At 44.5% G+C, this 14,347-nt stretch overlaps 1 protein-coding gene across 2 annotated transcripts; it reads left to right on the forward strand.

Moving 5' to 3' along the window:
- The first annotated feature begins 430 nt into the window (after positions 1–430).
- LOC132388517 (zinc finger protein 420-like) lies at positions 431–13,632 on the forward strand. 2 transcript variants are annotated; one of them, XM_059960889.1, is made up of 3 exons: positions 431–686; positions 2,049–2,199; positions 7,963–13,632. In XM_059960889.1, the coding sequence occupies exon 3, from the start codon at positions 8,333–8,335 to the stop codon at positions 9,956–9,958; it is 1,626 nt and encodes a 541-aa protein (XP_059816872.1). In that variant the 5' UTR covers positions 431–686; positions 2,049–2,199; positions 7,963–8,332; the 3' UTR covers positions 9,959–13,632. The 2 variants fall into 2 exon arrangements, with proteins under 2 accessions (XP_059816872.1, XP_059816873.1); XM_059960890.1 differs by having other exon boundaries at positions 2,053–2,199.
- The last annotated feature ends 715 nt before the right edge of the window (positions 13,633–14,347 follow it).

A 14,347-nucleotide genomic window follows, 5' to 3' on the forward strand; every position in this document is an offset into this window, starting at 1 on the left:
GTGTGAACTCTATTGCTGCTGGTTCGTTTCTAAAACGTTACAGTTCGTAACACAGTTTTATAAAACTAGTTAGACCACATCTGGAGTGTTTCATACAGTTCTGGTCACCCCCATTCTCGGAAGGATGTCGGGGCTTTGGACAGGGCGCAGAAGAGGTTTACCAGGGCACTGCCTGGATTAGAGGGCATGAGCTATAACGAGAAGCTGGACAAACTTGTGTTGTTTTCTCCAGAGCGGCGCAGGCTGGGGTGAGACTGGATGGACGTTTATAAGATTACGAGAGGAATAGATAGAGTGGACAGACGATATATTTTTCCTGGGGGTTGAAACGTCTAATACATTTAAGGTGAGTGGAGATGTGAGCGGCAAGTTTGCTTCTTTCCACAGACTAATGAGTAGCTGGAGTCTCTGACTGGGGGGGGGGGGGGGAAGGTGTCGCCAATCCCGACACGTGATCCCGTTTGCCCCTCCCATTTAACCGCAGATGGGCAGCATCTGCGCGTCTGTTTCCGAGGCCCCGCCTCCCGATGATGTAACAATCTCTCCGCGCATGTTCACAGTCTCCGGGTGGACGGTGTTATCCTCTCCACTCAGAGCTGAAGTGGGTCGGCTGTGTGATCGCGAAAGACTTTCGTCTCTTCCGTCGGGATCACTGTCTGCGGGCCGAAGATATCACTTTCCCATCGGTGAGTATTGAGACCGATCCCGAGCGGGGAGATCCGATGTTGGCCGTGAGCCCCGAACTGAGGGCCAGGAATTCATTTGTTTCCCAACTAACTGGGCTCGTCAGAAATGTTGCGACTTCACTTAATCTGCATTGAACGATCCAAACCAGGAGCCCAGGCTGTCTGTTTCCGCAGAATTGAAATGGAAGTCCGGCCGACAGGTCACGTGAGGCTGTGTGCCGCAGATTTGCTCCGCCCTCCGCTTTGTGATGCCAGATCACGTGGTGTGATTTTGGCCACTGAGTCCCATTAACGTCCCCGAACTCGTCTCGCTTCCTGAAGCTCCTCGCGTTTGTCCTGGAGCTTTGTGGCTGTTGTGTCTTCTCCCGGACTGGGGTGGGTGAGAAAGGAGAACGTCCCAGGTTGTGGGGATCTTTGATTTTACTGCCTGCTTTACCGAGGGACTGGGAAGTCCAGGGGGAGAATGGTTCGAGCCTCAGCTCCACGCAGCAGAGCAGAGCCACACGTTACTCCTGCAAGCCCAGCGACGGCGGTCGGTCCAGTATAGACAAGACAAGATCTGTAATACAAATTTCCTGAAATGGTCCTGTTTTAATCTGGAAATGGGGTGATAGTATAACAGTAAAGGAAGCACAACTTGCTGGAACCAATTTGTCTTTTATCCCTGGAAATGTGGCCAATGCAGTTGTTGCTAATGAGGTTCACATGAATAATCTCTTGATCGGTGTTACGTGTGAGGAGCATTTGATGGTTCTTGACCTGTGCTCGATGGAGTTCAGAGGGACGGTGTGGGTGGTGGAGGGGTGTATGGCTAAGTAAACCTACCGAATGCTGAAAAGCCTGGATACAGTGGGCATGGAGAGGATGTTTCCATCAGACAGGGAGTCTGTGATCTGACAGCACAGTCTCAGAATAAAGATGCTTCCCTTTAAAACTGAGATAAGAATTTTTTTTTGACTAAAAGATGTCTGATATGTGGAATTTGTTTGAGGCTGTCATTTGTGTATATTTGTGACAGATTAATATACTGATGATTGCTGAGTAGCTTCAGGGTTACAAGAGGAAGGCAGGAATATGGTGCTGGAATAAAAATCAGCCCTGGTTGAGTGGTGGGACAGACCAGATGGATCGAATCACCTGATTCTGTTCCTGTGTCGTATGTCTTACCGTGACTGGATGATGGATCCTTCTAATCCCATATCGTCTGTGTCATGCGAGGGACAATAAAAGATTGTTCACTGAGATCATTATATTTTCCTTCAATGTTTAAATTTCAGTGAGTTTTGTTCCTAGTAACATTAAGCAGATATGTTTGGTCCTCCTTTTCATTGTTAATGTGCTTCATTATCTTTCATGTTAAAGTTAGACCTGCAGTGAGAGATTTATTGGAAGAAAAACCACGACTGAAGACATGGGAACAGCAACAAGTGAACAAGCCCGAGAACTGAGAGCATAAACTGTAGAGAACCCATCTGACTCAGGGTTTCCATTGATTCAGTCAGGAGAAAGTCTGGTGAGTCTCATTTACTCAAACACTGGTCCTTTAGGCATTACATGCCTGTGCAAAGGAAGGTACAAAATAGTTGGGAGTGAGACAGAATGTGCCCAGACGAACCAGTTATGCCAGTACCAGTCAGACCCAGTTGTGAAGAAGCCCCCCCCCCCCCCACCTCCAATATTCCCTTTAAACTTTTTGCCCTTCACCCTTAACCCATGTCTGGGTTTTCTTCTCCCCTAGCCTCAGTGGAAAAAGCCTGCTTGCATTCACTCTATCTATACCCATCCTAATTTTATACACCTCTATCAAATCACCCCTCATTCTCCTATGCTGCAGGGAATAAAGTCCTAACCTATTCAACCTTTCTCTGTAACTCAGTTTCTCAAGTCCCAGCAACATCCTTGTCTCTGCACTCTTTCGACCTTATTAATATTCTTCCTGTAATTCGGTGACCAAAACTGCACACAATACTCCAAATTCCCCCTCACTAATGCAATATACAACCTCACCATTACATTCCAACTCATATACTCAGAACTTTGATTTATAAAGGCCAAAGTACCAAAAGCTCTCTTTACTACCCTATCTACATGTGATGCCACTTTTAGGGAATTTTGTATCAGTATTCCTACATCCCTCTGTTCTAGTGCACCCCTTAGTGCCCTACCATTTACCTTGTATGTTCTACCTTGGTTTGACCTTCCGAAGTGCAATACCTCACACTTGTCTGTATTAAACTCCATCTACCATTTTTCCAGCTGGTTCAGATCCCTCTGCAAGCTTTGAAAACCTTCCTCACTGTGCACTACACCTCCAATCTTTGTATCATCAAGAAATTTGCTGACCCTATTTACCAGATTATTATCCAGATCATTGATACAGATGACAAATAACATTGGACCCAGCACTGATCCCTGTGGCACACCACCAGTCACAGTCCTCCACTCAAAGTAGCAATCCTCCACTACCACTCTCTGACTTCTCCCTTTCTCAGTTCCCATTCAAATTTACTACCTCACCATGTATACCTAGTGAATGAATCTTCGTAACTAACCTCCCATGTGGGACCTTGTCAAAGGCCTTACTGAAGTCCATACAGACAACATCCACTGCCTTGCCTTCATCCACTTTCCTTGTAACCGCCTCGAAAATCTCTGATATATTTGTTAAACATGACCTACCGTGCACAAAGCCGTGTTGACTCTCCCTAATACGTCCCTGTCTATCTAAATAATTGTCGATCCTATCTCTTAGTACTCCTTCCAATAATTTACCCATGACCGACATCAAACTTACCAGCCTATAATTTCCCAGATTACTTTTAGAGCCCGCTTTAAACAACGGAACAACATGAGCTATCCTCCAAATCTCTGGCACCTAACCCGTAGATAATGACGTTTAAATATATCTGCCAGGGCCCCTGCAATTTCAACATTAGTCTCCTTCAGGGTCCCAAGGAATAACCTGTCAGGTCCTGGAGATTTATCTACTCGCCTCAAGGTAGCAAGCACCTCTTCCTCATCTATCTGTATAGGTTCCATGACCTCAATACTTGTTTGCCTTATTTCCATTGACTCCATGCCAGTTTCCTTAGTAAATTCAGACACACAAAAAAAAAAACATTTAACATCTCCCCAATTTCTTTTGGTTCCATACATAGCCGACCACTCTGATCTTCAAGAGGACCAATTTGATTCCTTCACTATCCTTTTGCTATTACTATACCTGTGGAAGCTCTTACTATCCTTCACCTTGACTGCCAACGCTATCTCATGTCTTCTTTCAGCCATCCTGATTTCTTCCTGAAGTATTTTTTTGCACTTCCTATACTACTCAAGTACCTTGTTTGCTCCCTGTTTCTTACACATGCCATACATCTCTCTCTTCTTTATCAGAGTTCCAATATCCATCGAGAACCAAGGTTCCTTATTCTTATTCACCTTGCATTTAGTCCTGAGACTTTGTTCCCAGGGTGTCCTCATGGGCCATCCAGAAATGATTTCAGCTGGTGACAACCCTGTTTTCCCCTGTGGAGTAACCCTCATGTGGATTCGGGCTAATGGTCGGACCTTCAACCAAGTGAGTCCAGTCTCCGCTGTTAGTCTGGCCAGTTTACTCTTCAGAGTGCCATTGGCTCTCTCCACTCTGCCAGTGGCCCGTGGGTGGTGTACACAGTGGAATTGTTGCTTGATAGCTAGTTTGTTACATACCCATTTGTTTACTTTCACCACAAAGTGTGGGCCATTGTCAGAGCTCAGCATCTCTGGCAGGCCGTAGTGGGAATTATTTCCGGTAGTCATGTACGTGAATATGTGTGTTCCGTGTCATCGAACCCAGACAGAGTGATTGTAGCGTATGATAGCTGGAATCCCTTTTCCAATACTATTTCCTGATCGAGAGTGGTTGTGATTGCCCCAACATCAGCCATAAACAGAAATGAAATTCCAGCAACTTGCAATATTACATTGGGCTCTTCCTCAGGGGTGGAACTCACAGTAGGAGGCATCCTTGCTTGTCAATTTCTAAACGGGTTGTTGTCCCCACCTGTCCGTTGGTAGGTTTTTGTTCCCATTTCTGATCCCCAGATGTCGCCCACTCACATCCTCCTTTCCACTGAACATGGTCACCTTTAATATTAGTTCCCTTCAGGGTTGATCAGGATTCGAAAGTCGGGTCAGAATGATATGTCAAAGCTCATCACATTCGATTTCGGTCATTGTCAGGCCAATCCATATTAATTGTTTTAATCATGTTGGCTAACTCAGTTGGTAAGCATTGGAGCAGTAGGGCATTGAACGGGGGGGGGGGACAGATTCCAATCATTAAATGTTTGGTCTCCTGTGCAGGTGCCGTAGCAGGCCACAAATCACTCCCAATAGTCTGATCCTGATTCCCCAGGGTTAGGCTTGCATTCAAGTACTTTAGTGATGTTCACAGGTTGCTGGAGAGCCCTTTCCAAGGCTTGAATAATCTGGCCTGTCTGTTCATTCTCATTATGTTTTCCCACCTGTAACTCCTGATAGCTTTGGTATCTCAAATCTGCCTTCCATTTTCACCCCTCGTCATGCAGCAGAGACCAAATAAATCTTGTGGAGTCGCAGTAAACATTTTTGTACTGCGGACACACTGAGCAAACTGTGCTGGGTTTTCTCTTCTGTCTGGGGCCTGATTCATGATCATTATCATTTCTTGAGGCTTCCAGGGTGCATACACAGGAATCACTGAGGGCTCTCCCTCCTCCTGCTCGTGGATTGGGCAGCATTCGGGTGGGTAATTGTCTTTGTGGAGCCATTAACTCTGTGGTTTTATTGGATTCTTCCCTCCCTGTCTCGAAATAATCCTCAGTATTCCCATTCGGGATCTGAGAGTAAAGAGAACCTCCCTTCCCTGTTACCCGAGCAGTCACCATTGGGGTTTTGGGGCACTGGGTGCACTTGGCCCGTGGCAAGGTAGGAGAGGTATGGGTGGTGCCCACTCCTCATCATGGTCACTGTCCTCAAACAGGGTTGGTATGACAGACATGGGTTTGGGATCCCTTGTTTCCCTATCAGTATGTAATGAAACCCAATTTCCTTTGGGATCAATAAAGTATATCTGTCTGTCTGTCTGATGTTCCTGCCCTTCTCTCCTATCAAGGCTGGCCTTGGTTTGCTTACTTTGTTTTTCCTGCTCTCGTTTTCGGCATCCTTGCACCCATTCACACTTCACTTTTAGCATCACCCAACCTTTGCAGGTCATACCTCTATCCCATTGTCACATGCATTCTTACTCCAACTTGCTAATAACATACTGTTCCACTGCACATCTGCTTTTCCTTCCATTCCCTTTACCACAATTTCCACTTCATTCCACAGTTCATTTTCCCTATCAAATTTACTGCTTGTTCTCATGAGGTAATATCCCAGGATCCCCCCCAGTGGCCACATATTGTTCCCCAATTTCTTATTCAGCGCTGCACTCAACATTTGAAAATCGTTTTCCTTGTCTGGAAAACTCTAAATCGACTGCAATTGACCCATGTTCTCTTTGTCATTTACTCGGCACAAAGCCTCCTGCTCAATTATCAATCAGGTAACTTTACCCGGCTGGCACATCCTGCGCAATTGATTAATTTACATGGCAGATCTGCCTCATGCCACGAGGGACTGTACCTGTGAAGGAACTAATGGACAGCGACAAAAATTAAAATAACTATTGGGCACCCGGTCAGTCTCTTCAGTCCCCAGAGTGGTCCAGCCAGTTGCTCAGCCCGTCTGCTTGGCACTCCCTGTATTGGGGTCCTGTTCATGATGACAAATGTTAAAAGTTGAATCCAAATAATACACAGAAGCCCAGTTTCCTATCATCACCACAGTTTATTGTGCATTCTCCTGCAGGAGTTTGAGACCCAGTTGTCAAAGGGAAGGCATGCAAGCACTGCCACTATCTTAACAAGTGGACTGACTTGTTATTGACTCAGGTTACAGCTGTATACTTGTACATAGCAAGCCCATACATTACTTTTGCAAGATGTTATTTGAACTGGTACACCCAACAAGTCTGTTGGTGCAAAACGTAATTATTAGAATTGAGAGTTTGCTAAATCAAGGTTTTAGTTACAGGTGGATGTACTGTCCAGTCCTTGTCAGTTATTCCCTTTGCAAGGCCCTGGCTTAATTTCAAACAGACGTTCATTCCTGTCCTATCAGTGAGTCCTCCTCCATTTACTCAAACAAGAGAACAATCGTTATCAGCTAAGGTATAATGTATAATGTTATCAGCTAATGAGAGTACAATGTATAATGTTATCAGTTCTCAGTGTGTCTCTCTGCAAGCTGCAGAGAACTGGTATTGAGCCTGTCTTAGCTAAATGCTGAAGACTGAGTTCACTTCAGTTCAAAATTCCTATTCAGTACCAATTATTCTTTTAGTCAGAGATTACATAGGTTCAAAATGATTTTTTTTTAATATATCCTCAATTCCTCTGGTGGGTTCAGGGGAAATATTTATGTCCAATATAGAAACTGGTGTTACCTGTGTGTGTTGTGGCAATGCAAAAGTTGCTGGAGAATTTGCAAGTGGGAAGAAGTGGAGTGATATTTGCAAATCTGACTTTTTAAAGCATAGTTTAGTAAGCAAACCACATATGGACAATGTGCAAAAGCTTTGGTGAGAAAATCCTTCATTACCTGTTACAGGTCTGCTACATAGGTTGTGTGAACGTGCAGATGAACTCAATCACGTATAATGTGGTATGTCCTTATTTATGTTAAGACCCTTTTTTAGGTGTATAAGATGATGAGGGGCATTGATTGTGTGCATAGCCAGAGGATATTTTCCCAGAGCTGAAATGGCTAACACAAGGGAGCAGAGTTTTAAGATGCTTGGAAATCGATGCTGAGGGGATGTCAGGGTAAGTTTTTTTTACACAGAGAGTGGTGGGTGCATGGAATGCGCTGCTGGCTTTTTGTGTGTGAGTATTTCAGTTGCAGTGGGGCCAGGCACCCATGCAGCTCAGTAAACAGGGAAAAATATCAATGGAGAGAGTCAAACTGAGTCAGGTCACAGATTGGAGATGGCAGAAATGCCCCATTCTTAGTGACACAGGAAGAACATCTGAGAGTTTAGTGGTCATTCCAGATACCAGCTCTCTGCCCAGTTAGAAGATGATTTCTCTCTCCAACTCGGGTTGAACTTCACTGTAAGAGTGTGTTGCCAGATCACACCGTGACAACTCAAATGATCTCATCTGAAATGTTGTGCTGCACCCATTGATGGATTTTGTATATCTTTTTACAGGTTAAAAATGACAAAGAATTAATCTATGGGAATCTCGAACACCACACACCAGTTTTGCTGTCTCTATCCAGATATTTAAGAAGTGGAACAAAGGATTTCCTCGATCATCCTTCCTGCTCAGACTGTGGGGAGGGATTCACTCAATCATCTGACTGACTGGCACGCCTGACATTTTAAACAAGGGAGGAAACCCATTCATCTGAAGGGACATCACCAAGTTGACACTGTGACGAGGCCATTCACCTACTCTGTGAGTGAGAAGGGATTCAGTCGGTCTTCCCACCTGTGGACACACCAGTCAGTTCACACTGGGCAGAGGCTGGTCATCTGCTGTATTTGTGGGGAAGGATTCACTCGGTCATCTGACCTCATGGCTCACCAGCGAGTTCACACTCGGGAGCGGCTGTTCACCTGCTCAGAATGTGGGAAGGGATTCACTCGGTCATCCGACCTACTGGGACATAAGTTTGTTCACACTGGGGAGAGGCCGTTCCTCTGCTCATCCTGTGGGAAGGGATTCATTTCATCATCCAACCTGAAGGTACATGAGCGAGTTCACACTGGGGAGAAGCCATACACCTGCTCAGTCTGTGGGAAGAGATTCACTTGCTCATCGGAACTGAAGGTACATCAGCGAATTCACACTGGGGAGCGGCCGTTCACCTGCTCAGACTGTGGGAAGGGCTTCACTCAGTCATATCAGCTGAAGGTACATCAGAGAGTTCACACTGGAGAGAGGCCATTCACCTGCTCAGACTGTGGGAAGGGCTTCACTCGGTCAATCGACCTCCTGGGACACAAGTTGGTTCACACTCAGGAGAGGCCGTTCATCTGCACAGACTGTGGGAAGGGATTCACTGCGTCATCTCATCTGCAGAGACACCAGCGAGTTCACACCGGGGAGAGGCCATTCACCTGCTCAGAATGTGGGAAGGGATTCAGTCGATCATGTCAACTACAGACACACCGGCAAGTTCACACTGGCGAGAGGCCGTTCATCTGCTCGGAATGTTCAAAGGGATTCACTCAGGCATCTCACCTACTGAGACACCAGCGAGTTCACACTGGAGAGAGGCCATTCACCTGCTCAGACTGTGGGAAGGGATTCATTTGCTCATCCCAACTGAAGGGACATCAGCGAGTTCACACTGGAGAGAACCCATTCACCTGCTCAGACTGTGGGAAGGGATTCACTTGCTTATCCCAAATGAAGGTACATCAGCGAGTTCACACTGGAGAGAGGCCGTTCACCTGCTCAGACTGTGGAAAGGGATTCACTCGGTCATCCCATCTGAAGGAACATCAGCGAATTCACATTCGGGACAGGCCATTCACCTGCTCAGACTGTGGGAAGGGATTCACTCAGTCACACGAATTACTGATACACAAGTCAGTTCATACTGGGGAGTGGCCATTCACCTGCTCAGACTGTGGGAAGGGATTCACTCTGTCACACGCACTACTGGTACACCAGTCAGTTCACACTGAGGAGAGGCCGTTCAACTGCTCAGTCTGTGGGAAGGGATTCACTTGCTCATCCCAAATGAAGGTACATCAGCGAGTTCACACTGGAGAGAGGCCGTTCATCTGCTCAGTCTGTGGGAAAGGATGCACTAGTTCATCCCAACTGAAGGTACATCAACGAATTCACACTGGGGAGAAACCGTTTACCTGCTCAGACTGTGGGAAGGGATTCACTTGTTCATCCCAACTGAAGGTACATCAGCGAATTCACACTGGGGAGAAGCCATTTACCTGCTCAGACTGTGGGAAGGGATTCACTAGTTCATCCCAACTGAAGGTACATCAGCGAATTCACACTGGGGAGAAGCCATTTACCTGCTCAGAATGTGGGAAGGGATTCACTTGTTCACCCCAACTGAAGGTACATCAGCGAATTCACACTGGGGAAAAGCCGTTTACCTGCTCAGACTGTGGGAAGCGATTCACTCAGTCATTTCAACTACAGAGACACCAGCGAGTTCATACTGATTAGAGGCTGATCAACTGATCAGACTTTGGGAAAAGTTTCTCTCGGCCAAATCAACCAAATTGTGCATCATTGAGTTCATACTAGGAAGAGGCAGTTCACCTGCTGTGAATGTGGAAAGGGATTCATTCACTTATCTATCCTTATGACACACTACCTGGTTCACAATGGGAAGAGGCGAATCAGCTGCTGTGAACGTGGAAATGGAGTCATTCATCTAACCTGATGTAAATCTCGCTTCGGCTAGCAGCTTAATATATGGGGGTGATAGCCACTCAGCCCGGTCAAACATAAGAAATCTCGTTTGGGTGGATGCTGTGTGGTGTGTCCCATGTTATAACTAAGTACCCTGAAATAACAAATGATACACAATATGTGATTTAATGATTGATCTTTATAATTCATTCTTTGACTATAGGGTTAGTAAAGAAATCAAAAGAAAAAAGGGCCCCCTCTCTCCGTTCACATCTTCTCATCTCTCCCCGGCAAAAAACACAATAATCTCTCTTCCAGACTCACAAGAAAAAAAAAAAATTCTGCCATCGGAAAGCCTTGCACTCCAAAACCCTGTTATCACTAGTCATAACCTAAATATTGCTGCTACAGAGAAACCATTACATCAGCAGTGAAACCTTACAGCGTGTTACACTTGTGACAGACTAGCGGGTTCACACTGGGGAGAAAGTTTCAATAAGCTTCATGCTGGATATTTGTCCATCACCATTGCTGAATGCTATTTTGAGAGTGACTGTAAGTGCTGAACTCTGCGATTATTGCTGCTGCTCACCACACCCGGTTCTGCACCCTGGTCACTGGGCATGGGAGGAGATTCTCCTGCTGCGCATTCAACTTTACTGGGACAGGAGTTTAATATTCTGCATCTGAGACAAATAAATCTGTTCCATTTTAAACCCTGTCCTTGGTACTTACTGAATTTACATTACACCTATTGTACAGTAGAGAGTCACCTCAGGCTGGCTGAACCCTGCCAGTGATTCTGTTCCAGGACAGTCCTCTTAAATCTTCCCCTGTTGTTCACCTCTTCCTCTGTCTGTAGTGATGGGTTCCAAACAGTCGCCAATCTGTTTGTGAAGAGGTTTCCCTTGAATTCTCTGCAGACTGAAGAAGTTAAGCTGACTGCAGTTCTGTCTGAGATGTTCTTTACCCCTGAAATCTCTGGACAGAGGAAGAATTAATTTTGGAGTTACCCTCCTTACTCATGGCTCATTACCACATTATTGGTCATTTTCTCTGCTTCTAAAGGGTTGTTAGAAAACACCACTGTCTTCCAAAGACTGAAAGCAGAATGGTAAACCATTAGCAGGATGTTCAATGGAGCAGGGTCAGAAACCAGAGACAAATCTGCACAGGGCAGAGTTTGGAGCTCTGGAAGATGGTTGGGGTAAGAACATATGATGAGGAGAAGGGAATCAGCAGTGGGGTATGGCAACAAATGACAGAGTAGCAACATTTGGAAGCAGATTGATGGAGAAAATCTTTTGGTGGTTTGACTGATAACAAACTATACCCGTGTGACATCTATGTGTTTGGAATGGTTTCAATTATTGAGGGTGTTGTTCCTGCTTGTTTATCCTGTAATATTATGTCTGGATAGTTATTATAGATTGTCCTATCTGTAACAATGTATTGATTATCATATCATTTGTAAGATTTTGACTTTAAAACTGGATCAGGCTTGAACTTACAGGCTTGTCTGAAGTGATGGAGGGCAATCATGAGTCAGTATTTTAAAGCAAGAATTTGGTGAATGATATTTTATCTTTATAAGTAATCAGTTTGAGTTAAATTCCTGCTGGATCCTGGAATGTGTTGGATTGTGTCTGGTTTCTCTTGGCATTTCCAGCACTTACTGCTTTCAATACAAACAATATTGTATGTATTTTTGATTTTATTTTCCCCTTTTGTTAACCAGCTTGTCTTGTATTCCTGCAAGGAACCCCTCTGTTTCTGGTAAGAGGAGTCCAACTGTCAGTCAGGTGCTCGATGCTTCCTTGTCAACATCTCATCTGCTGAGATTGTTGCGATGCCATACTCATACCACCTGCTAATGATTTCTTCCAGAGTGATGATTTATTTTTCTGAGTTGGCCTCTCAGTTAATTTTTCTGATCTGTATTCCGTATCACAACTGTATATACACACATGGAGTGCTGAATCCAGTTCATTTTTCTTGAAAATATAGAAGTTTTATCTGACTGTTGTGTGATCTTTCCTCGTGTGTTATTCCTGTTCCTCCTTCTGTCCAGGGTCGTGTTAATCTAAGTGAGTTTCAGTGTAAATACTCTTTTCTAAAGCTTTCTAAAGTTCTTATTTACCTTTGTAAGTTGTACTGATTGAAATGGGACAAATATATTTTTCTTATTAATAAGTCAATGCCGGTATTGAAGAAAGTGTTTATTGCCTTTGTTGTATTTGTTAACTAGTGAGCTCTGTTTGACAAGACTTCTTAAGGTGTGAACTACATTTTTTCAAAGGTTTTCCCTATTCCGCACTACTTTCTATTTTCTTTGCTTGTTGATATTCCAGAGATGTGGGTATCAAGAGTCCTGGTGAAGGGTCTTGGCCCGAAATGTTGATTCCCATCCATAGATGCTGCCTGACATGCTGAGCTCCTCCAGCACTTTGTGTGTAGTTCTCTAGATTTCTAGCATCTGCAGGTCCTCTTGTTTCTCAGATACTTATATATTTATTGAAAGAACAAGACAAGAACAAGCTGGTAGTGGGGTTGTGTGGCTCTGTTGGTAAAATATTAGATACAATCATTAGAAAGTGGTGGCAAAGGGTTGGAAGTTGTAGAATTAAAGAGCAGCAAATGTAAAAAAAAAATCCCTAATGGGAATTGTACAGAGACCTTCAAACAGTAGTAAGAATGAGGTCCTGAAATTACAATGGGAGATAGAAAATGCGTGCCAAAGGGCAATGTTACAATTGTCATAGGGGATTGTCATGCAGGTGATTAGGAAAATCGGGATGGTGTTGGTTTGAAGAGGAGGAATTCCTAGAATGCCTACAAGATGCTTCTTAGAGCAGCTCGTGGTTGAGCCCAGTTAGGGATCAGCTATTCAGGATTGGGTGTTGTAATGAACCGGAATTAATTAGGTCACTGAATTTCAAAGAACTTTCAGGGGTAAATGATCTTAATGTGATCAAATTCACCCCAACATTAGAGAAGGAGAAGTTAAAGTCAAATGTGGAATAAAAAGAATTAGAGAGGCATGAGAGAAAAATTGGTCAAAATTGATTTAAAAAGAACACGGGTAGGGAGAAAACAGTGCAGCAATGGCTGGAATTTTTGGAAGTAATTTGGAAGGCATAGGATATACATATGCAAAAGTTTGGGCACCCCGGTCAAAATTTCTGTTACTGTAAAATAGCTAAGCGAGTAAAAGATGACCTGATTAGAAAAGGCATAAAGTTAAAGATGACACATTTCTTTAATATTTTAAGCAAGATTACATTTTATTTCCATCTTGTGGTGAACTACATGTACCTGTCTGGACATGCCCCCCCCCCCCCCCCCGCTGATTGTTCCTGTGGCTCCTCCCACAGACCCCGGTATAAGGGATTGAGGCCTGAGCCCTGGCCTCAGTCTCCAGGATGTAACATGGTGGTTAATTGCTTCTTGTTCTTTCTTCCAGTCAATAAAAGCCGATATCTCGCCTCACGTCTCAGAGTTATTGATGGTGCATCACATCTTTTACAGTTTCAAAAAAGCAAAAAAGATAAGGGCCAGAAGCAGAAGTTTGGGCACCCTGCATGGTCAGTGCTTAGTAACACCCCCTTTGGCAAGTATCTCAGCTTGTAAATGCTTTCTGTAGCCCGTCAAGAGTCTTTCAATTCTTGTTTGGGTAAATTTCTGGGTTCAGACATTAGTAGCAATGTACTAAATGCGGAAATTACAAATCACAATATTATTAGAATCACAGAGCCAAGCGGCAGTGAAACTTCTAGTCCATGCCGACCCGTTTTTGTTGTTACTGCCTGGTTCCAGCTACCTGCACCAGAGCCTCCATACACCTCCCATCCACGTCCTCACCCAAATTCCTCTTGAGTGTCTCAATAAAACCCACATCCTCCACTTCCACTGGCAGCTCATTCCACACTCTCACCAACCTCTGAGTGAAGAATTCCCCTTCAGATTCCCCGAAAATAATTCACTTTCACCCTGAACGTATGTCCAATGTCAGGGTGAGAGAGGGGAAGGGGCAGAGAGGGAAGACAGTAAGGGGAGGGGTGGTCGAGTGCAGAGAGGGAAACAGAGCAGAGAGTTTATACTTAATATCTTTCAGAAAAAGTAATTGTTTGAACTGGCTGCAAAACTGCGATCCATACCCTGTACATTCTCAACCAAATTATTGATCCAGATGACAAGTAG

This window comes from Hypanus sabinus, unplaced genomic scaffold, assembly GCF_030144855.1.
Source record: "Hypanus sabinus isolate sHypSab1 unplaced genomic scaffold, sHypSab1.hap1 scaffold_339, whole genome shotgun sequence".
NCBI classification, from domain to species: Eukaryota; Metazoa; Chordata; class Chondrichthyes; order Myliobatiformes; family Dasyatidae; genus Hypanus; species Hypanus sabinus.

Coding starts and splice junctions, on each gene's coding strand:
- LOC132388517 (XM_059960889.1), top strand. CDS start 8,333: ATGGCTCACCAGCGAGTTCACACTCGGGAGCGGCTGTTCACCTGCTCA.